Below are 23,975 nucleotides of genomic sequence, written 5' to 3'. Positions count from 1 at the left end.
CCTTCCCTACCCCCATCCCAGCTCCCTGAAGGCCAGGAACATCTGGCTGCTGGCCTGGGTCCAGGAGGGGTGAGTGGTGGAGGGGCCTCCTTCCGCCAGGCCCAGACGCTGCTGTGGTGCAAGGCACATCAATCAAGGCTGCAGGGCTGGCTGGTGCTGGGAGGGGAGTCGGCTCCTTCCCTCCCCCCTCCCCAGACATTCCTGCGTAATGGAATCTTTTTTCCTGTCCATTTATTACCAACCCACAGAGCTCTACCAAGCCCAGTCTGCATATTCAAACCCACTAGCCCTGCCTTTTCCTGGGGAAAGGGGTTCCCTAGGGGGGACCTGGAAGGAGGACCAGACCTTAACCCTCACTAGCATGTCTCACCCTGCTTCTCCCCCACTGTCCATGGCTTTGCTTAAGGGGCCAGAGCTAAGCTAAGCCCTTCACATAAGGGATCTCGTGTGTCCATACCTGTGACACAAGCACTCTCCTTATCTTCATGGTAACAGATGAGAAAACTCAGGCTCAGAGAGGTTAAGTCACTTGCTCAGAGTCACAAAGCATGATGATAGCAAAGTCTGCCTGACCCCTAAACCCAAGCTCTTGCCTCCCTCTCTTCTTATTGTTGAAGGGCCAAGACCAGGATGTCTGCCCTTACCTGTTCTCTCAACATGGAACTGGAGACTAGTCAAGAAAATTAGGCAGGAAAAAAAGGCATCCAGATTGGAAGAAGAAGTGAAACTAATTTCTATTTGCAGATGACATGATCTTGCATATAGAAAATCCCAAGGAGGGGAGAGGGACTGGGGAGGAGGAAGGAACGGGATGGAACGGGTCATTGGGGAGAAAAAGGGACATCTGTAATATTTTAAACAAAAATAAAATTAAAAAAAAAAAATCCCAAGGAATCCACTAAAAAAAATCTTAGAATAAATGAGTTCAGCAAGTTTGTAGGATATAGAATCAACAGACAAAAATCAATTGTATTTCTATACATTTGCAATGCAATCTAAAAATAAGCATAAGAAAACAATTTTATTCACAATACCATCCAAAAGAATAAAATACGTAAGAATAAATTTAACAAAAGAAATGCAAAATTTCTCTCGGAAAACTACAAAACATTGTTGAAATAAATTAAAGAAGGTCTAAATAAATGGAAAAACGTCATATATTCATGGATTGGGAGACTCCATGAACGTTGTTAATACTCCCCAAACTGATGTACAGGTTCAGTGCAATTCCTATCACAATCCCAGCTGACTACTTTGCACCAATTGACAAGCTGACTCTAAAGTTCATATTGAATTTCAAGGGACCTGGACTAATCAAACCACCTTGAAAAAGGAGGGCCACACAGGAGGGCTCATGCTTTGCAATTCAGAACTTACCACAGAACCATGAGAGCTAAGGCAGTTGGTCCCAGCACAAGGCCAGGCCTTCATATCCGTGAAACAGACCTGAGAGCCCAGAAACAAATCCTTACATCTGTGCTCACCTGACTTCCAACAGGAGTGCCAAGACGCTTCAATAAGCTCACCTGTGACTTAGTTCCCCTTCTGGAAAATGGGGAGAATTAGAGTAACCCCTTCAGAGAGGGCTGTTGTGAGGATTAGGTTAGTTGATATGTGCAGTGTTGAGTAGAGGGCCCGGCGTGCAAAGACACTGTGCAGGTGGTTCCTCTTCTACGTTTGTTCTCCTGCCAACTTGGTCATGGTATGGCGAGGCTGCCTGTGCTGGGGACTCGGGAAGGAATTTGTCTTTGCTGCTCAGACCCCTGTGGAGTCATGGAAGAAATGATATGACTTCTGGGCCTGGCCGGGCGTGGCTCAGTGGTTGAGCGTCGACCTAGGACCCAGGCGATCAGGGTTCGATTCCCAGTCAGGGCACATGCCCAGGTTGCGGGCTCGATCCCCAGTCAGGAGCGTGCAGGAGGCAGCCGATCAATGACTCTCTCATCACTAATGTTTCCGTCTCTCTCCCTATCCTTTCCTCTTTCTGATATCAATAAAGATATATTTAAAATATATATATATCCAAATGAGAGAAAGACATGCTTCTAAAAAAAAAGAAAAAAAAGAAATGATATGACTTCTGTTCTCTTACAGGACAGGGCTCTGTGGCATTTGCCATGGACTTACTTTGTACAGGCCCACTGCTGGGGATTTCTCAGAGAAGATGATAATAATAATGATTATTATTCCTATTTTAGTTTACTATATATATATATCAGTGAGTGTTCAGCCAGGGAAACAAAACAACATTGCACGTATCAACTAACCTCTCTGAATATCAACAATAGCCCTCTCTGAAGGGGTTACTCTAATTCTCCCCATTTTCCAGAAGGGGAACTAAGTCACAGGTGAGCTTATTGAAGCGTCTTGGCACTCTTGTTGGAAGTCAGTTGAGCACAGATGTAAGGATTTGTTTCTGGGCTCTCAGAAACAAATAAAAAGATTTATTACAGGGAATTGGCTTACTCAACTCTAGGAGCTGGGCAGGCAAGTCTAAAATCCATAGGTTATGGTTAATGTTATGTGTCAACTTGATTGGGCCATGAAGTGCCCAGATATTTGGTCAAACATTATTCTGGGTATTTCTATGAAGATGTTTTTGGATGAGATTAACAATTGAATCAGTAGACTGAGTAAAGCAGATTGCCCTCCCTAATGTGGGTGGGCCTCATTCAATCAGGTGAAGACCTGAATAGAATCAAGAGGCTGATTCCCCCAAAAGTAAGGGATAATTCCTTCTGCCTGACTATATTTGAACTGAGACATTGGCTTTTTCCTGCATTTGAACTCAAACAGAAACATTGGCTCTCCTGGTTCTCAGGCTTTGGGACTCAAACTGGAATTACACTATCAGCCCTCCTGGGTATCCAGCTTGCCATCTGTGTGTGTATGTGTGTGTGTGCGTAAAGAAGCAAGGTACAATATACACATTCCACTGGTTCTGTTTCTCCATTTCTCTGGAGAACTCTCCCTGATATAGTAGAGCAGGCTGCCAGGAAGGGCAGGCTGGAACTCCCAGGCACAGATGAATTGTCTTCTTCAGGGAAACCTCAGCTCTGCTCTTAAGGCCTTCCAACGGATTCAATCAGGGCTACCCAGATTATCTAGGATAATCTCCCTTACTTAAAGTCAACTGATTATGGGCTTTAATCACATCTTCAAGATACCTAGGTAAGTGCTTGACTGCATACTGGGCACTGCAGCCTAACCATGTTGGCACATAACACTAGCCATCGCAGCATGGGCCAAATGGGATGCCAAGTCCATGACTATGTGTCAGCTAGTTTGTTTTCCCAATAATCCCACAAGGAAGTTTTTAAAAATTCTTTTTTCTAGAAGAAAGTGACTTGTCCAAGGTCACATAGCTGAGAGGAGGAGCTGGGATCTGAACCAAAGTTGCCTCCAATTCATGCTCGTCCCCATTCTCGGGTTCTGCTTCACAACCTGATCCTTCTCGGCCCTCACATAGCCCTCTGTGGTGGGTTTTCTCGGCTTTAGAAGCAGGTGGAGGCTCAGGGACGATAAGTGGCTGCCCTAGTCATTCAGCCAGGAAATAGAGGGCTGTTCCATGTCAGCTCAGGTTCCCCTCCTCACACCAGCCATCTGCTCGCCCCCAAAGGAAAACACTAACCCCTGCCCCTGAACACTCTGTGTGGCTCGGGCGTCCCCCTTCCTCCTGGCTCACATTGTCCTGTGTCAGGAGGTGCAGGACTCTTCCAGGTTTGACGTTGGAGGCCCAGGCCTAGAGAGCAGGGTCGAGTCGGGGACCACTGCCTCCAGGGATCTCCTATTCTGAAGTTAGTCCCACCCTTGGGGATGTCCCAAGGGCATTTCATGGGAGACAGGTACCCAGCCAGGACCAGATGCCCTCAAGGTGTCCCTCTCCCCAGCCTCAGGCTGGATAAAGCCCAAGTTGCCCAGCAGGATGAGCATTCCTTGGGAAACCAGGGCACCTTCTGAAACACCAGACCCTCAAAGGGTCCCAGCTCAGCTAAGGCTGCGGTCAGTGTTGGACATGGCCCGGCCCGCCCACCCCTTCCTTTGGGGGCCTCAGTGCCAGGGAGGCGGCTCCGTGAACAAAGCCCTGCTCTGTTCTTGGCCCGGGAGGGGTGGCTCATTCAGCCGCACCTCACGCCAGCCAGGATCTAGCCCTCCCCTGCTCGCCCCCACTGACTGGAACCTTTAGGCATTAGGGAAAACCCATCCCGTGCTTAGCACCCTCCGAGCTCCCAGAGAGGCCACAACTAGAGAGGCCACAACTCAGGGATCAGGAGTCAGGGGTCCTGGGGCTTGGGGTAGGGATGGCCCTCCAGCAGGGCCAGCCATGAGCACCTAAAACTGGCGCCACCTTTACTTGGGCCCTTTGAGCAGGCCTCGGTCTTGATTCGGTGAAGGAGGAGAGGAGCTGGGCAGCTTGCCTCTGGTCACACAGCCGGGAAGAAGCAGAGATGGAACTCAAACCCAGGTCTGCGAGGCTCCAGAGCCCATGGTCTTAACCACTGCACCGAACCGCGCAGTGATCATGAACCCAAGGGCTCAGGGCACCCTGCAGAGCTCAGTGTGTGCTGGGCATGCGCACAAGCGCGCGCGCACACACACACACACACACACACACACACACACACACACACCCCTTCCTCAGCAGCCAAACCGGGCCAAGAACAGCCTTGGAATGGGCCTGAGGTGTCCTAGGCCCAGTCCCCACCCATACCTGGAGAGGGCCTCTGCCTCCTGCACCCCTGGCCGGCACGCTGGAGTCAGGGCCCCAGCTCAGGGGCCCCGTGGTGCATGCACGTGGTGGGGGCGGCCAGTCCTGCCCCGGAGGTCCTCCCCGCTCAGCGGGCTATGGGTCAGCTGGTCGTCCTCCCCCAGTCCTCCCGGCACCCACAGGCCCCCGGCCAGGCCTGGCTTCCGGAGCTGCCGCCACCTTGGCCGGCTGCACCACACATGGTTTCAATCAGCAGCCGGCCCGGATGAATGGTGCCTTGTGAGCGCGCAGGGCTCACCTCCACGCAGGACGGGCCAGGTGGGCAGCTCCGCGAGGGGACCTCTGGTAGGGGTGGGCTGGGAGGGCCTGCGGACAGAACAGCGGGGTCCTGAGGCTGCCACGCGTGGTCTCAGTCTGGGCGACCCACAGAACCCCCCGGGCTTGGCTCCGCCCTCATGTAGAAGGGGGCGCTGACCCCTGGGGGCAGGGCTGTGAGGATTCAGCGAGGAAGGGCCTGGCATGCGGTATGTGCTTCGTACCTAGAGTCCAGCCCAACCTGTCGGGGGGCCAGGGCCAGGGGTCTCGAGAATGGGATTTAACGGGGAAGGGAGAGGCCCCCAGCTTGGAGGAGGGGGCTGGCCATGGTGGCTTGGTTTCTGAAGGGGGGAGGGTGCAGTCAGCTCTGCGGTTCACACCTCAGGGGGCCTCACAAAGGGAGCTTTAGAGCTCACCTCGGCTCCGAGAAGGGTTGGCCAGGAGGGCCTGGCCTGCCACCGGCCTCCATGCAGCAGGAGAGCTCAGGTTCCCCGGGATGTGATATGAATGTTTGCTGAGCACCGACTGGGTGCTGTCCTCTGGGTTACGTGCGCCCTCATTCAATCTTCCTCCTCCCAGCAGCGTTTCCATTTTGCATATAGCAGAACTATGACTCAGAAAGGGTGAGCAAGCAGGCCCCAGGCTGCACAGCTAGAGGAGGCCGAGCTGGGGTGGGAGGCCGAGTGATGCAGTTTGGGCCCAGGCTCTGGCCTCCCTGCCGCGTGAGTGGCCGGCATAAGAGGTGGCCAGAGGGAGGGGAGCGCTCCTTCTCTGAGGGTTTCCAGTGCCTGGGGCTGTTGGGAGACAGTGCTCCCTGCATCCCTGCTTGGTTGCCTTTCTTGCCCCCAGACCTTCCTAAGGCCCTGTCCAGAGGGCCTGAGGACCCACCTTCTCCTCCCTGCCTCCCTCCCAGCACCCAGCACAGTCTGGTACAGAGAAGAAGCTCCTCGGCATTTGAGAACAGAGGGGAGGCAGGGAGGGAGGGGGGGAGGGAGGGAGAGTCACATCTCCAGTGTGGCTGTCCTGTCACCATCTGGATGAAGTGCGGAATCCTTACCCCTTGCCCAAGGCCCCAAGGACCCAGCAAAAGTCTCCACCCCTCCTCCCTCAGCCCCACCCCAACCTTCAGTCTCCATTCAGGCCTCCAGGTTCTCATAGCCCTTGGCTCTCTGTGCCTCGCCTCCAGGCTTTGCTCGTACTTTCACCTGCCTGGAACCCTGTCCTTTTGTACTCACCTAACCAGTCCTCCAAGACTCAGCCAGGCACCCCATGCACCTGGCCCAGCCGGCTGGGCTCCAGAGCACCCCCCACCCCACCCCAGTGATTCCGAGAGAGAGCCCTGGAGCCTCATGAGCCTTTCTCTGGGACTGGCCCCGAATTCAGAATCTGTCCCTGTGGAGGAAGGACATGCTTCGTCTCCCCTCTGTTGGGGACAGGACGCCACCTTTTCAGATTGGTTTTCTCTTTTCTTTTTTTAACTCAACCATTTGTGGAGGTAAGGGGGATGCACTCACATGGCTACATGGGGGTCATTTGCCAAGCAGTCCCTTCTGGCTCCTGGCCTTTCAGCAGTTCTCTGAGCTCCGCTGAGGGACCATTTCTGGAGGACAGTTTCAGGAACACACCGCTCCTGCTGTCTTCTTCACAGGCTGGGTGTCTCCCTCAAGCTGAGATGGCTCAGCCTAGAGCTGGGTGCACACATTTCACTGGGTGCCCCTGTCACCCAGATCCCCGTCTTTTGGTGTGACGGGTAGTAAGGGTGGATAGAAGAAGCATCCCTGTGAAAATAACCATGGATGTGCTCAAAGGTTAAGCCGCAGGAATGTTCAGCGAGGCTTCATTTATGATACTACAAAATGACGCACGTGTTCAACAGTAAATGAAGTGTAAAGACACCAGGAGATGGTCACAATTTAAGAGGGAAAAAAGCAGATTAGAACACATTATGTTAAAAGAGGGAAACCCCAAGGCAGATAGGGAAACGAGGCCGGGGCTGTAGCATAAGGGTATAGACTGGGAAGCTCGGGGGCCCAAGTCCAAAGGCAGAATGTGCCACCCTGCAGCCAGGAGACAGTGGACAAGCCACCAAACCTAAAAGCCAGCGTTGCATCACCTGTGAAGTAGGGAGGACACTGCCCCTGTGATGTGCACCAGGCACTTAGCACAGTGTGACTGGCACAGACCAAGCATCCAGTAAACATGAGCTTTTATGATCATATGCAGCAAAATGTGGGCAGTGCTGATCACGGTGTTACAAGTGATGTTTATTTTCTTAGGTTCGCTAATTTGTTTTCTAACATTTTTCTGCAGTGAATGTGTATTACTTGTATTAATTTTTAAAAATAAAAACAAACAAGTCCTCATAAGGAGGCCGCCCAGTGAACCTCACTCCTGCCATCATGTTGTTGAGGACATTGCTTATGATGCACTCAGGAGATTCTGGGGGGAGAAACCAATCTGCTCTTAGTACCAGGAGGTTTCCCTGATCACACTGGCTGCCTGTGGGCTTCAAGCCACAACTGGGTACCTAACCTCAATGTCCAACGTGAGGGGATCATTTAAATAAACTACAGCCTAGCTATACGATGGGCAAAGGAGAACGTGTGAAGGAGAAGTTTCACCCCAGGCACCAGGGCAAGAGGGACACTGGGCTTCAGATTTTGTGCATTTCACTGATGACTGCAATTTTGTCACAATAATCTTGTGTCACAGTAAAATGGAAATGACATAATTTGTAGTAGAGAAATATTTAATAACACATAAAGATGTTGACCATTTATTATGATTTAAAAGGCATTTGCAAAACAGAATTTCATTTCTACGAGAGCAACTTCACATATCAGACGGCAAGGAGACATCCTACAATGTGAACATGGTTATCCCAGGGTAGAGGGACACAGGCACTTTCATTTTCTTCTCATGTGTCTGTGTGTTCTGTTTCCCACAATGAATATCTATAACTTTTGTGATAAAATATATATATATTTTCTTAAAAGGAGAGGTCTGGCCCAACATTTGGCCTATATTAAGTGTCTAAATCACGGAGGACTACATCTTCAGCCTCCTTCCTGCCTCCGCTTCTCCCCACCACTGTGAGCCTGCTTTCTCGCCCACTTTTAATGGTCCATCTTGCTTTCCTTCCTGTGTCCTTGTAAAAGGCCCGAAATCCCTGTTGGAATGAGGGAAGCCAGAAGCCAGGGCGCAGGTCCAGCCCCATGCTCCCCATCCAGTGGTCCCCACCACCCCACACCGCCTCCGGGAGCCTTGTTCTAATTAGTGGGGATGCAAAGCAGGCCCAAAGGCGGAACTATAAACACCAGAGGCAAAGACCCATAAACAGCTGGCTAACCAACTCCAGCTGTGCAGATGGCTGGCCCCTCGTTCACGCTGGGGGCTGCATGGGGCTGGGCTGGCCACTAAGGACTCGCCCCTGCTCCCATCCTTAACGAGCTGCCGTGAGCTGGGCAGTGAGAGAATTGGGTGGGTCAATCTTAAGTGCTTTTACATCCAAGTGAGCAGGAGGTACGGGGGTCAAGGCTCCTCAAAGTCACCTGAACCCCATTACCTATGTCCTTGGATCTCAATTTACCTATCTGTAAAATGGGTTAGGGAGAGACTAAGAGATTAGATGGGCCTTCTCAGCTCTATCACGTTATGCTTAACTCAGAAATCTATGCACTGGAACTAAATGCCTGTAATATACCTATCTGTAATATAATAAAGACATACTCTGTGATAATAGAAACAAATGCTGTAATGCAATTATCTATAATATAACCCATACATCATATTCTATATTATCATATCATGCACTTTAATATTGTATTTTTATATTTTTAAATGACTGGATATCTGTGATCACAGATTATATAGAGGCAAGCCAGGAACACTTCCTGTAAGAAGAGATATTTAAGGGCTATGAATTTGTTAGGCAGGGCAAAGGAGCCTCCAAAAATGTCACGATGGAGGAAAAGGGAGAGACTTGAGGGAGAAAGGATTTATGGGACTGCTTGAGGGTCACCCAGGGAAGGAATCTGGGCCCATCTTGTACCACATAAACACAACCTAGCATGGCAGAGGGTAAAAGCTGAATACTGTTCAGATGTCAACTCCCCAGTGATCCACAGATTCAGCACAATCCCTATTAAAGTCCCAGTTACCTTTTTGACAAACGTTGACAAGCCAACCCTAAAATTCACATGTAAATGCAAGGAACCCAAAATAGCCAAAAATAATTTTGAAAAGGAAGAACAAAGCTAGAGGAATCATTCCTGACTTCAATAATTACTACAACATTACAGTACTCAAGACTGTGTGGAACTGGCTATAGATCAATGGAGTAGAATTGAGGATATAAGTATATACTTATATTTATGGTCAGTTGACTTTTGACAAGGGTGCCATGGCCGTTCAATGGGGGAAAAAACAGTCTTCTCAAAAAATGGTGCTGGGACAACTGGCTATCCACATTCCAAAGAATGAAATTAGACTCCAACCCCACAAGAGATAAAAAATTAACTCAAAATGGATGAAAGACCTAAATGACCTAACTGATAAGGGCCTAGTATCCAGAATATATAAAGAACTCTCACAACTCAACAACAAAAAGACAAGCAACCCAATTCAAAAATGGGCAAAGAACTTGAATAGACATTTCTCCAAAGGCGATATACAAATGGCCAGCAGGCACATGAAAAGATGCTCATCATTACCAGGAAAATGCAAGTCAGAAACCAGAAGACACCACTTCACACCCACCAGGATAGATATAATGAAAAAATGACAAGTTTTGACGAGGACATGGAGAAATTGGAACCCTCCTACAGTTGCTGGTGGGACTGAAAAATGGTTTGGCCACTGGGGAAAACAGCTTGAAGTATTAGTCACACTACAACATGGATGAACCTTGAACACATTATGGTAAGTGAAAGAAACCAGGCACAAAAGGCTACACACTGCAGGATTCCATTTATGTGACTTGTCCAGATTAGGCAATCCACAGAAACAGAAAGTAGTGTGGTGCTGGCCAGAGGCTGGAAGGAGGGAGAATGGGGGATGACCGCTAACGGACATGAGCTTTCCTTCGGAGCTGATAAAATGTCCCGGGATCAGTGGTGGTGCTTGCACAACTTGGTGACCATACTAAACAGCGCTGAGTCAACTGTGTACTTTAAAGCATTATTTTATGGTACGTGAATTGCATCTCGATTTTTTTAAGAACTGCCTTTAGTGCTGTATATGTATTTTTTTATTGTGGTGAAATATATATAATATAAATCTTGCCATTTTAACCATTTTAAGTGTACAATTCAGTGGCATTAATTACGTTCACGTTGCTGTGCCACCATCACTACTATTTCCAACATTTCCACCAGCCCAAGCAGAAACTCTGGACCCAGCAAGCAGTAAGTCCCCATTCTCTCTCCCCTCAGCTCTTCTGTCTCTGGGAATCGTCTATTCTCGGTATTTCATACAAGTGGAATCATACAATATTTATCCTCTTATGTCTGGCTTATTTCACTTAGATAACGTTTTCAAGCTTAATTCCTACTGTACCATTTACCAGAATTTCATTCCTTTTCTTGACTAATATTCCACTGTGTGTATATCCCACATTTTGTTTATTCATTCACCTGTCGACAGACACTTAGGTTGTTCCCAGCTTTGGCTTTTGTGAATAACTAACTTTTTGAGGAGCTGTTTTCTACAGAGGCTGCACCATTTTACTGTCCCACCAGCAATGTATGAGGGTTCCAATTTCTCTGTACCCTAACTTTTCTTTAAAAAAAATTATAGCCATCCTAATAAGTATGAAGTGGTTTCGATTTGCATTTCTCTGATGGCTAATGATGTTGGGTATATTTTTATGTTGGCCATTTGTATATCTTCTTTGGAGAAATGTCTGTTCAAATTCTTTGCCCATTTTTAAATTGAGTTGTTGGAGTTCTTTATATATTCTGGATAGTAAACCCTTACCAGACATATGGTTTGCAAGTATTTTCTCCCATTCTGTGGATTGTCTTTTCACTCTCTTGATAGTGTCTTTTCATGCACAAAAGTTTTAATTTTAATGAAGAATAATTTATCTATTTTCCTTTGTTGCTTGTACTTTTGATGTTATCTTTAAGAAACCATTACCAAATCCAAGGTCATGGAGATGTGCACTTATGTTTTCTTCGAATAGTTTAGCTCTTAAATTTAGGTCTTTGATCCATTTTGGGTTAATTTTGTATAGGGTGTGAGGTAAGGGTCCAACTTCAAACTTCTGCATGCAATATCCAGGATTTGCCTACCATGAGAATGATAATATCTACCTCAGAGGGCTGTCACGAGGATTAAGAGATATTACTGACTAGCAGAGGGCCTGCCGACTCAGAGTGAGAAATACTTTTTATTATTCATATTATTTAATTTACTGATAGTCTTATTTATAGTATTATTACCCCACCACCATTCTCCACCAGCCTGGTCTTTTGTGGGGAAGTTCACTGACCTTAGCCTTGAGATGTTGGGGTGATACTGTCCCCTGGTGGACATATTCTGAATTGCATCAGATAAGTCTGGCCCACGAGTTACAGAGTCAAAATTCAGCTCCATTTCTTTTTCTTACCTGTAAACATTTCAGCATGTACTTCATAAGAACAGTGATATACTCTTACATAATGGTACAATAATAAAAATAAGGAAATTTAACATTGATACAGCACTATTATCCAACCCACACAGTCTAAATTCACATTTTGCCAGCTGTCCCTAATGGTGTCCTTTAATAGCTAATTGTTTCCTAGTCCAGGACCCCTCCAGGGTCACACGTGACATTTGATTGCCAGGTCCCTTTAGTAGGCTTTAATCTTGAACCATTTCTCAGCTTTTCTTGATCTTTCATGACCTTGACATTTTTGGAGGTCAGGCCAGTTATTTTGCAAAATGTCCCTCACCATGGATGTGCCTGCTGTTTCCTGTTGGCTAGGTTCATGTTACCAGTTTTTGTCAGGAATAGCACAGGCTGTGTCCTCATACAATGCTGGTTTGTGCCAATAATGTTAACTCTAAGACTCCCCATCTGTGAGCCTGTGGGAGCTGAGCTGAGGGCCAGAGAGGAGCGGAGACTTTCCTGGGGTCACACAGCAAGTCAGGCTCCTCAGCTCAGGGTCTTGACTAGTGCTCAGGAAAACCTCAGCAAGGCGAGAACTTCCCCACTGCCCTGGGCCTCCCTAGGCGCCAAGCTCTGCCGGGAGCCTGAGGGCTGGTGAAGGGCAGCGGTGTTCCCACCTTCATGGCATCATCTCCCAGTGGACCAGCTGCCTGGAGCTCTGTCCTTTCTGGTTCACCCATTTCCAGTTATTTTTATTTGAACGTTTTCATTCTGAAGATGAACACATTATCTTAATTTTTACAAAAATGTTTCAGCCAAAGCTAAAGTCCCCTTGGAAAAACCCTCTTCCCTGTCCCTGCCCCCCTCCTGTTACCAGTTTGGTGTGAGAAACATATATATCTATACTCTCAGAAAAAATCTATACCTGTAGCATTCTCTTTCAACAAATGGTCACACTATAGCTCAGTCTATAAATGTCCCTAGCAGGACTAAATGTTTTCAACAGCATTGTCATGTTTCAGCATGTGGCTCCACTAGAGGCTCTTTAGCTGATCCCCATGGATGGGCATCGAGGTTATTTCTAGTGCTTTGCTCTAATGAAACACACTGTCCTGTGCACACTATCCAGGGCTTCTCCAAGGGAAATGCCCGTCTCTGAAGCCTGGACTGCCCCTAGGGTATGGGATCTCCAGAGGGGACTCCTCAATGTAGGGGCTGAGAAGGGTCTAATGGTTTTTTCCTCACTCAACCGATTAGATTTGCAGGACTCTAGTGTTTCAAGGAATCTTAGGGTTCCAGATAGGATGGGGCACAGGGAAGAGGGAGTGGAGCTGGTGAGAGGCCAGCCCCTCACCCCCACTCCAGCCAGAGCACCCTGCCTTTACCTGGTTTCCGATTAAGTTTCCCTTTTAAAGAAGAATCTTTGCAGTTTTAAAAGTCAAGAATTTCTGATGTGGTCCAACCCCTTACCTGGCTCAGGCATCCCTTCTGTATCACACCTCCTGGATCTTGTTGGTGATGCCATGTGACCCGTACCGAGCTCCCAGATGACAACCTCTAAAGTGGTCTCTACAAGTGTGGCTCTTGCGCCACTCGGGTTGGCATTTTGGTGTGTTCCCAGCTGGGTCCCAGCATGCCCCTCAGCAGCAGTCCACCTTTCTGTTACCTTCTCTGGCTCACACTAGGTGAGACTGTGTTCACATTCACATTGCTGGGTTCCATTCCCATAGGTTCTGATTGAATGGATTTGGGGAAGCCTGGAAATGTGTATTTTAAAGCTGAGCAGGGAGTCCTGAGGGAAAAGGTCCAGACACTGGCATTGCAGAAAGCTGGCCAGGGCCCCTCCCCAGCAAATCTCAACCAGCCTGGGAGGGCTAGAAAGTCATTTGTTTTAGCCAAAGTTTTTGTTCCTTGGACAGAGAGACTCTGAATTAATCTGAGCCAGGGTTTCCCAAAGTGGGGTGCCTCAGCATGCCAGAGAGGTTGTTAAAATGCAGGTTTGGGCCCCACCCCACACCTGCCAGAGAGAAATCTCTGAGAGTGTGGCCTGGGAACCTGGTATTTTAAGCAAATTCTCCAGGGACAGCCACTAAGTCCAATTTCCTCCAAACCCCTAATAGATGAGGGAAGCTGAGGATCAAAAGGTAAAAGTGACCTGTCCCCAGTCACAAGCCACATTCGTGGCAGAACTGGTTCTAGACTCTGAGCCTCAGTCCCCAGGGCAATACTCACTCCAGGCACTTGTCAACCATCTAGCAGGTCTGAAGGCTCTGTCACCTGAGACACCCCACCTGACTGGCTGCCCTGGGAAAGGCCTCTGCTATCTGGAAAAGCTATCTTAAAACCCCATGCAAGTGACCTTTGATTTGACCAAGTCACTGTGTGTGGGGGGGGGGGGGGAGCGGGCGGGACAGAGTGGCCCTGCACGCAAACATCTGTGTCTCCACCCTCCTTCACAGGCCTTGTGCAAAGGTCGGTCAGACAGACAGACAGACATAACCAATGGGTACAAACGGAACCCCACTTTATTAGCAGTTAGTTCGAGATTGTACATTAATGGAGGAAGGTTCCCACTTTTAACACAACCCAAAACGGCTGGTTTGAGAGCCCTGATCAGGGGAGCTGGGAAGCGCCCCCTCTACACGCCTTTCCCCACCCCCACAAGGGAAGGAAATCTCAGCCTCCTCCCCCAGCGTGCCCCCCACCCTCTCCAGTCAGCCCTCTCCTCTCCCCAAGAAATGACATGAATTTCATGCACAAATTACAAAAGGAGCCCTCTTGCTGATAATAAAAGCTAGCACAGTCATAGAAAACCCTCCTCCCTCATTCTCAAGGGCCACCGAGAGGAAGAAGGGGGGGGGAGGGAGGAACTTATTAGGATAAAATGCAGCCAGTCTCCCCCAAGCCCTTGACCCCACACAAAACCCAGGCCCATCCCTCGGGGGAGCTGAAAATATCTCCAGCCGTCTAAGCTGGCGAGGGCAAGCCCCAGGGGGCAGCCACCCGAGGGGTGGCACACCCAGAACCCAGCATCACCCTCCAGGAGTGGGGCGGGCCTGGGCCCTCCACCTGCTCTTCAACCAGAGCAGACCTACCTCTTTTTTGACACTTGAAAACCCCTGCTGTAGCTCTACCTGTTCATTCTATAAATGGGGAAACCGAGGCCCTGGGAGGAAAACTGTAACGCAGCTTCTAAATGTACCCAGTTGGGACGAAATTTCCCATCTCCTGCCTCCAGCCCAGTGCTCTTTTCCTCACACCACGACTTGGGGGAAGCTGTTCCCTAGCTAGGCCTTTCCCTGGTACATCCCAGGGGCCTGGCTCTACTCCAGTGCACACAGACCACGGGCCTCCAGGAAGTGAAGACCCAGAGGCCACAATAGAGAGACAGAGACAGACAGAAACAGAGATAGAAGCTGTTTGGTGCCCTGTGGTCCAACACCAGGACCAAAGGGGGCAGTACAGGCTCTTCTGAGCCAGAGATATCTCATTTCCAAGACTTGGTCCGGCCTCCATGCATGCTGCCTCCTCCTCCTAGATGGCCCCCAGGCCTCCCTCCCAGGCCCGGCTGCAGGGTTGCCTCCCTCTCCCTCCCCGGAGCTCCTGGCGCTCCAGTGGCCCTCTGCTGGTTTGGCACTTGGTACAGGTGACAGTAAGAGGGACACCTTAGGCTGGAGGGTCGTTGTCAAGTCAGCACAAGGACAAACATCCACACAGACTAACGTGTTCTTGACAATGCAGGGGCTGGGACTTGTTCTGACACCAGGAGGAAACAGACAGATGCCGAATGCCGGAACTTTCCATGACAGCAGGCCTGCTGGCCTCAGAAATAATGGCCTTTAAAAAGTCAAACTGAGCAGAAGGGGGATTTTTCAACATTCAGTAAGATTTTAAAAACACAACTACAAAATGCAATGCTTGCCCCTTGATTGGATCCAAATTCCAAAACCAGGTATGTCATTTGGGGGAAAGAAGAACACAGATTGGAGAGCAGATATGAGAAATTACTGTTGTCTCGGGTGTGACATTGGGCCACTACATGGGAGAATGTCCTCTTTTAACAGGTACAGCCTGCAGCATTTTGGGGTGAAGTCTCATGACTTTTACTTTTAAGCTAGTTCAGAAAAAATTCTATGTAGAGAGAGAAAACAAATGTACCGAAATTTTCATTTTAAATCTAGACGGTGGGTTAACAAACCCCTGGGTGAGCTCCACATTCAGACCGCCCTCTGAGTCAGCCGGGCAGTTTTCTGCTGCTAGGGACAGATTGCTGCGCCCTCACCTGGGCCCCAGAGGCACTGGCTGCTCCTGTTTAGGGGCTTGGAAAAGGCCCATCTTTAAACTTCAGACTTATACACCCATCACAAGATGCCTGCCCTGTGGGTGGCTCTCATGTCACGAGTGACTGTGGCAGCATTGGCTGGCTTACCACCAGTACCCACCTTGTGGGGCAAGGGCTTGTGGTGGAGTCGGCAGAAGGGATGGTGAAGTCACCTGCACAACTGAAACTATTTTTCTTTCTCTCTCTTTTGGCCAGACGCTTACAGTGAATTAGCGAGCACTAAACAAGTTGATGCTGCTGTGCCCACTGACCTCTGGTTCTCTCTTCTCGTGATGCGGACCTGTGTGCTCAGGAGCTGAGAGCCCCTGGGGGACTTGTTTCTCCCTCTCCATAATACTTGCAGGTCCTGGCAGTGGGTCCTCGAGAAAGATTCACCAGTGAGAAAGGAAGTAACAGCAGTGACCAGACTTACAACACAAGGCAGGGCAAGTCCCCAGCCTCCCAGAAAGGGCTGGACAACAACCCCCAGTATCTCCTCTGTGCCCACAGGTCTCACACCTGCCTGCTCCTTCCTCGGGCCAGGGGCATGGGGGATGGAGCTGCTGGCCCACTGGGCACTCAGAGCTTGGCAAGACTGGAGCAGGCGTCCAGGCCCGGAGGGTAGACCGCAGAACATGGGCGCTGTGAGGTCCTCAAGGTCATGGAGCCTGAGCCCCTCGTTGATGGACAGGAAGTGAGGCCGGGACTGGCACTGGAAGTCACCGCCCCGCTCTGGGAGTCTGGTCCCAAGGCACAGGCAAGTCCTCATGAGCATACAAGCTGACGTGCCACCCTGTCCTGAGCCACTGGCTCCTCACTCCTTGTGGGCTGACAATGCTCAGGGCTACCAGGCTCAGAGGCCCCAATGAGAACGTTTCTCTGGGTAGACCAGGAAGCCACACGCAGCTGGCCCCAGAGTCTCTAACCTTCTCCTGCATCCTAGTGGAGAACTTGGGGGAAGGAAATGGGTTCAGAGCTAAGACAGACCCAGGCCCTGCAGTCTGGGAGGGGCCTTTCGTGGAGAGGAGAGCAAGACAGGGATGCAAATGTAGATCTGAGAAGGCTCAAAGGCACCCTGGCTGGGAAGGAGTGGTTTGTCCCCATGTCCTGGAGTGACCGAGGGCATGACTGAGGGAGGGACAGGAACCTGGCACAGAGTAGGTCCCGAGGATGGGCTCAGAGGCAGTGTGGCATCGGAAGAAGAGCACTGGACTCAGAATCGGGAGCTACACATTCAATTCTCAGCCTTGCTCCCAACCAGCTGTGACATCAGCCAAGGAGGCCACCTCCCTGTGGTTTCCATACCCAAAGGATCCCTTCCAACCTCAGATGCTAGAGGCTTCTGAACAAGCCAAGGCTCTCCAGAAAGGACTTCCTGGGTGTCAGTTCGAAGTTGAACTGGCAGTGGGAGGGGCTGGGGAGAGCACCCCAGTTTAGTCACTTCACATTGTTAGAAGGAGGGTAGGAGCAGACCCCAACCAGAAAATAGCCCAGAGACCCACTGTCTACAGGGTCCCCGTGGGCCTCCCAGCTCCCAGGGCAGCTCCCCACCTAGCACCATGTGAGGGGAGGGAACAGGCCACCTTCGGCCCAGGACACCCACCCCAGCCCAGCTGTTTCCTTTGGCCAAAATTGCCCCAGGTCACTGCACTTCACGAAGCCACATTTCCTGGAGAGCAGTTCTTCCCTGTGGATCTCACCACCTCTGTTCACCTGGGGCAGCCCCAGAAAGCCATGGCATTGAGAGAGGAAGCAGAGAGCTCTCCCAGGGAACATCCTTACTGTCTCCCTGAGGCCCATGACACATGATGCCCCCTCCCTGCCATCTCATTTTCGTGCATGGAGATATGACACCCTTTGGGACTGGGTCTTTCCACCATTTTGTATGACTGAATTAAAAACAAACCCAACCAAAAAAAAATATAATATATATATACAAATTATATATATATATATATATATAACACAGTGCGACCCCAGCACCCAAAGTATAAACTCTGGCACCAAGAAAAAAAACAACAAAATATTAAAATACTTTAGCTTCTTAGTATTGGGGAGGTTAAGGGGGCCTCTAGGAACCCTCAGCCACAGGCCGCTGGGCAAAGCTGTGGGTGGCAGTCTCCCCAGCTCTGCCGGGTCGGCCGGGACTGGGGCTGGGTAGGCATGGGGACAATGTATGTACACTGGAACATGTATACTGCAGACTCCTGAACCGCCCGCCTCAGTCTTTTACCACAGGAAACACCACGCGTGTCATACCCCAGGGTGAAAGGGGGTGGGACTGAGGCCTAGGTCTCCGGGTCCAACGGCATGGCAGTGCCCCGGGCCCTGGAGGCGGCCTTGAGGACTGGGTGGATACTGTAGGAATCAACGATCCTTTCCCGCAAAAGGGCGGGTGAGATGCAAAAGTATGAACCAGAATGTGTGTGGAAGTTTAGAGTTCTCCGGAGGTACTACCCTCGCTTCCAGCCTAGTGCCCGACTCTGGTACCCGGCTGAGCCCTTGGAAGGGCCTGGCTCGAAACAGGGAAACGTCCAGTCTCTCCCTGGTTTGGCAAAAGGCCCAGCTGGGCTCTTCTCCCTTACTGTCTGAAGGACAGGGAAAATATGGCAGCTAACACTGAGGGAGTACCCTGCTGGGGCAGGGAGTGGTGGGACGAAGGAGAGGGTATGGTTGGTAGAACACAGTGAAGGACAGAAAGAGAGTCTCACGGACCCCCTCCTACCAGGAAGTGGCCTCCCCATGAAAGGCTGTGAATGGGATGGACCTCTGGTGGCTAAGGAGGTCCTAGAGGCCACAGACCCAGCGCTGGATGCTCGGCGGTGCTGAGGACCTGCCTGGGCTTCTCCTGGCCCTGCCTGGGCCTCGGCAGAGTATTGCTCAGAAGTGCTTGGCCAGCCCGGGCCCAGCTCCCCATTCGTCAGGTCAGTCTGGCTCAGCGTGCGGCAGGACGTCCCTGCCATCACAAATGTTCAGTCTGGCTGTGGTGGCCACAGCTACCTGGTGTTCTGGAGGTCCTCCCGCAGCCAGGTGGGCAGTGTCTGGCCCATTTTGTACAGCAGCTTGGAAAGCTCGATGTTGTGGTCCCGGTAATAGTCCTTCAGGAAGGCGCGGGACTGTAACAGGAAGAAAAACTCAGATCTGGGTGATGTGGGGACTCAAAAATGACCCCTCCTCTTTAAAACCACCATTCTGCTGGCACCATCCCATATGCCTATTATTAATTCACAGTCTTCTTCAAAGTGGTAGCCTCCAAAAGAAAACTCCTACATAGGAAGAGTACCAAAATATAGCACACAAGGTCAAAATTCTTGTGTTAGAAATGAGAGAATTAATCAAAACCAGGGGCAAGCCCTAGCCAGTTTGGCTCAGTGGTTAGAGCGTCGGCCCACAGACTGAAGGGTCCCGAGCTCGATTCCGGCCAAGGCACATACTTTGGTTGCAGGCTCCATCCCTGGCCCCAGTCAGGGTGTGTGCGGGAGGCAACCAATCAATGTGTCTGTCTCACATAGATGTCTGTCTGTCTGTTTCTCTCTCCCCCCCTTCCACTCTCTCTGAAAAGCAATGAAAAAATATCCTCAGGTGAGGATTTAAAAAAACAAAAAAACAACCAAGGGGAAAGGCAAACATAAGGAGTCACAGAGTATGACTTTCCCCTATATCCTTGTTACCTGCCCTTCTCCCCAAGAATGCCTCATCCTTCCCTGCCATAGGTCCCAATGGGCCCCACCCTTCCAGGCCCAACTGCAGAGACCCCTCTTGCCCTAACCCTAACCCTAATTCCCAAAGCGCTGGTGGGGACGTCTCCTACTGCATGAAGCACTTCCTGTCTTGTTTTCTACTCACTGGTGTGAGTGGCTCATTTCCCTCCTAGACTTTGCCTCCCTTTGAAGGCAAAGAACATGCTTGATTATCCTCAAAGCCCCGTAGCTTTCAGCCCTCAGTAGACGGTAATACCCATTTGATTAAATCAATTCTGATCCACCACAACCCAACCCACATTTCCTCCTCTTAAGAGTACCATCCAAAAAGTGCCATCCATTAACGTGCTGGGTGTAGGGTGAAGGGGAGAGAAGCTCCCCCCAGTATAGGGACCCCGTCCATTAATCCAGCTGCTGCGGGCAGCGCGTCAACCACTTACATCCAAGTCCATCTCTGGGTATTTCCGGCCCTTGCTTTTGCCCAGACACTTGGTTTTTCCTTCTTCGAGCAGTTGGCACCAAAATCCTTTCTTTGGATCAAACCTGTGGAGGTGGGAAAAGCCTGTGGATGTGAGCTGGCCTGGCTCACCTCCTTCCCGCTTAAGGCAATGCCCACAGAGCCCAGGACTGGCAGTCTAGGACACCATGGAATCCACTCCCCTGTGCACACTCTGGAGCCCACAGGTTGTGGGGGGCTGATACTTGCATCTGTTGGCCCAGGTTTTGTCCCTGACTCCACCAGGCCCCCCTTCTTCCCAGCCGATGACGGCTCACAGGCCCTGAGCCTTCCCTTCTCCTGGCGGGCAGCCCCAGTTCCTGCAGCAATCCTAACCTGAGCACTCCCTGCCTTCACGACTCCCAGAAACCTCTCCTGAGCATTCTCCAGCCCAGAGGTAAGCAACACTCCTTTACCCAAGAATCCAATGTGGGGAAAGTTTAGTAAGGTTCTTCTGTTTTTTTGCTTGTTTGTCTGTTTTTAATTAATTGAATTTTTTTGAAGAAATGTAATAACTGCAGTTGTATTTATGCATGTCCATCACTGGGAAGTTTAATTTTTTGGAGTGAATTTCAGAAATGACAGCACAAGACGACCTTCAGGATTTGAAGTCATGCTGGGCCTTCGAGGGCATTTTTGGGAGATGAGATCTGAAGCTATCACGGGGAAGGGAGGCATACTGGTATCAGAATTCAGCCCCAGATGAGGAACTATTAGATTTGTGGACGTGAGGATAGCAGGGAAAATAGAATTCACATTTGGCAGGTGAAGGAAATAGGGATTTCTGAATGGGCCACGGGGTAGGGATAGACTATGGTGATGATGATGATGGTGATGACGGTGATGATGATGATAGCAGCATCACTACATGCCAGGCACTGAGCTTAGAGCTCCACGTGCATGCTTTCATTCAACACAGTGACCCTTGGGGGGTAGGAATTATTACCCTTATCCCCAACTTACAGGTGACTAAAGTGAGGCTTGAAGGAGCTAAGACATTTTTTCAAGGTGACACAGCTAAAGAAGTCATGGATCCAAGGTCCTAGCCCAGGCATCTCTGATGTCACAGCCCACACCCTTAGCTGCTTCTCCTTTTTGCCTCAAAGTGAAGGACTGACTTCCTTTCCCCACCTTCAACTTCCAAGACAGTGGGAGGCAACATTCTTGCTGCGAGATGTCCTAAGAAGGTGGCCAGGGCAGGTGGCTTTATTCTTCCTCCTGAGACCCCCTAATCCAGCTGAGGGTGTCACTTGTCTGTGACATAGCACTGGAAGACGGCCCTTCCCCAGCCCTGAGATCCTGCCGCACAAGCTGGCATTTACTCATCTGGAGAGGGCACTATCTGCACACCTGCACTGGGTTCTGAATGACTGGGATTATTAGCCATAGACGATATTTGTAGTTTCCTTTTCCTGAAATTATATTTAAGTCATAATCTAATACTAAAAAGCCCGTGTGGGAATTGGGGCTGCTTATTGTTTGTCTACTTAAACACTCTGAAAATGTTCGGCCCAGACTGAAAAGAATATCCTAGGAGTGGGACTGAACAGAGTAAAACAGATTCATCACCTCCCTTTTTCTTGCGTCAATACCTTTATAAATGACTCAAATCATCCTAATATTATCTTTTCTGCTAAACTGCCATCAAGGACGTGCATACTTTCTCACACTGGTTGGTGCTAATTAACCTGTGTCTCTCCCATAATCACTCAACCCTTTGGGCTTTTTGGCCCAGGTGCCTGCTCAGGAAATCCCACCCCCCTCACTGCCCCAACCCCCACCCCCCGTTTAAAGGCCAAGGCAACACTCACACCAACTTTTTGTGGTAGTCAATAGTTTTGGTCACCCCAAGGAACTTTTGCACTGTGTCCATCACTTTGGCAGGTTCTGTTCGCAGCAGTTTGCCGTCCAAGACCAGAATCTGGAAAACAAGACAAGGGAGAAGTGTGATTTGACCTGTTTTCACTCCAGAACAGACGGGCCCCCCGTTTTCTGGGTCAGTGGCTGTGGTTACAAACTAGGATCCCCACACTCTGAAGAATGTTTCCTCCTCCACCTTTGAATGGCAGGTGTCCCTGAACCTTGGTCCCCTGCAGCCTAACTCCTTGGTCTCTGTCAGCTTCCCCTGACTGATGTCATCCTTTCCTAGACTGTAAGCCCACCCCTCCCATCTCTGCAACATCCCTCTCTGGCCTCTCCCCAAGCTTCTGGCCCAAATGTCACTCTCCTAAGTGCATCAAGTTTTCCTAAAATGTGTCACATGATCTGGCCCTGCCTACCTCTCCAATCAGGCTCTCCCTCCATCACCATACCCCCCAGCCCCCTCCCAGGGACCTACTCCAGGGCTTTCTGGGTCCCCTTAGGAATAACAGACCCTGTTGTGATGGGACAAGGACTTGGGGAATTCTCACACATCAACCCTGGGATAAACACCACTGAAACCTTGGAGGAGCCCAAAGGTCTAACTCCAGGGATGGAATTTCCAGCCCCATGACTGGTGGAAGAGGTTTTGAGGCTCTTTTCTAATCACAGCAAGGTGGTACTGTGACTGCCCTCCTCAGGGTGAGGGACAGGTGGCTACCTGGTTGGCGTGAAAGGTGCTGAGCCAGCGCTCAATGTGAGTGGCGTACCAGCCAGGGACCAGGCAGCGGTTCTGGAGGGCACGCAGCTTCAAGGACGCATCGGACCCAGCTGTGATCACCTCGTGGAAGGTGTACTTCAGGGCAACTGGGTCATCGTGGGCTCGCTGGTGCTACGGACAAGGGGAGAGGCTCAGCATGTCACTTGGAAGGCACAGAGGAAGCAGCTTTAGTGGGAGAGCAGCCATGAGGTCGCCAGAAGCCCTGGGCTGAGACAAGGTGTGCTGGGTTCAAGCCGTGCCTCTGTTACACGTCACCTGACCTCAGGGAAGTCACTAGCCCCTCCGAGCCCTAGCTTCCTCATCTTTGCCAGACATGAGCTGTACTAGATCAGGGTTTCCAAATGGTGATAATTTGCACACCATCTCTGTAATTCCTCCAACATCCACAAACCACCTGCAGGTGCCAATGTCAACACACTTTTCTTTATGTTGACTCATCTTTCTTATTCACATAGTTATTTCTAAGTAAAACCCACTATCCCCTCCTTAAATGGAAAACTAGAGTAGTTGTGGCACATAGAAAGTTCAAAAATACAATAAAAATAATGCAATGTCCTCAAACCCAGCTAGATGCAAACACCTGTTATAGGCCCTGCCCCCAAAGCTAGCACTTTTTGTTGAAGACACAGCCTAGCAGTGTTAGAAAGGACTTAAGTGCCATTTACGCCAAATTAAGAATTTCTCCTTTATAGAAATCAGAAGGTGTTCTAGACTGAATGTTTGCCCCCTCCCCAACTTTATATGCTGAAGCCCTAACCCCTAATGTGATAATATTTAAGAGGGGATCTTTGGGAGGTAATGAGGTTGAGATGGAGGTGGGGACAGTGGGGCCCTTGTGATGGAATTAGCACCCCTGTAAGAAGAGACACCAGACAGCACACTGCTCTCTCTCGGCCAGTGAGGGCACAGTGAGAAGGCGGCTGTCTAAAAGCCGGGAAGAGCACTCTCACCAGGACGTATATTGGTGGCACCTTGATCTTGGACTTCTAGCTTCCAAAACTGTGAGAAGTTAATTTCTGTTGTTTAAGCCACCCAGTCTATGATGTTTTGTATGACTGCCCGCGCAGACTAAGACAGAAGGATTGGGAAAGAACTGGAAGGGGAAAAACACTAGGTTTAAGCCACCTAAAATAATGCCATGGGCCATCGGCATCTGCTGAATTCCCATGGTCCAGACATCAGGGACCTGCCGGCTAGG

The 23,975-nt window shown here is 50.0% G+C and overlaps 1 protein-coding gene across 8 annotated transcripts in view; it reads right to left on the bottom strand.

Annotated features, from left to right (window-relative positions):
- Positions 1–17,965: 17,965 nt before the first annotated feature.
- The window catches only part of NDST1 (N-deacetylase and N-sulfotransferase 1), a 54,317-nt gene continuing 48,307 nt past the window's right edge, over positions 17,966–23,975 (bottom strand). For all 8 annotated transcript variants that reach the window (XM_081134234.1, XM_081134232.1, XM_081134231.1 and 5 more), the window contains 4 exons: positions 22,718–22,888; positions 21,948–22,057; positions 20,081–20,183; positions 17,966–19,055 (listed from right to left, as the gene is read on the bottom strand). In XM_081134234.1, the coding sequence (XP_080990360.1) occupies positions 18,936–19,055; positions 20,081–20,183; positions 21,948–22,057; positions 22,718–22,888 (504 nt within the window). In that variant the 3' untranslated portion in view covers positions 17,966–18,935. The remainder of the gene's footprint in view (positions 19,056–20,080; positions 20,184–21,947; positions 22,058–22,717; positions 22,889–23,975) is intronic.

The sequence above is a fragment of the Miniopterus schreibersii genome (genome assembly GCF_964146895.1).
Source record: "Miniopterus schreibersii genome assembly, chromosome: 4".
Taxonomy (NCBI): domain Eukaryota; kingdom Metazoa; phylum Chordata; class Mammalia; order Chiroptera; family Miniopteridae; genus Miniopterus; species Miniopterus schreibersii.
The sequence above is the reverse complement of the archived record's forward strand: the minus strand, read 5'-3'. Positions and strand labels throughout refer to the sequence as shown.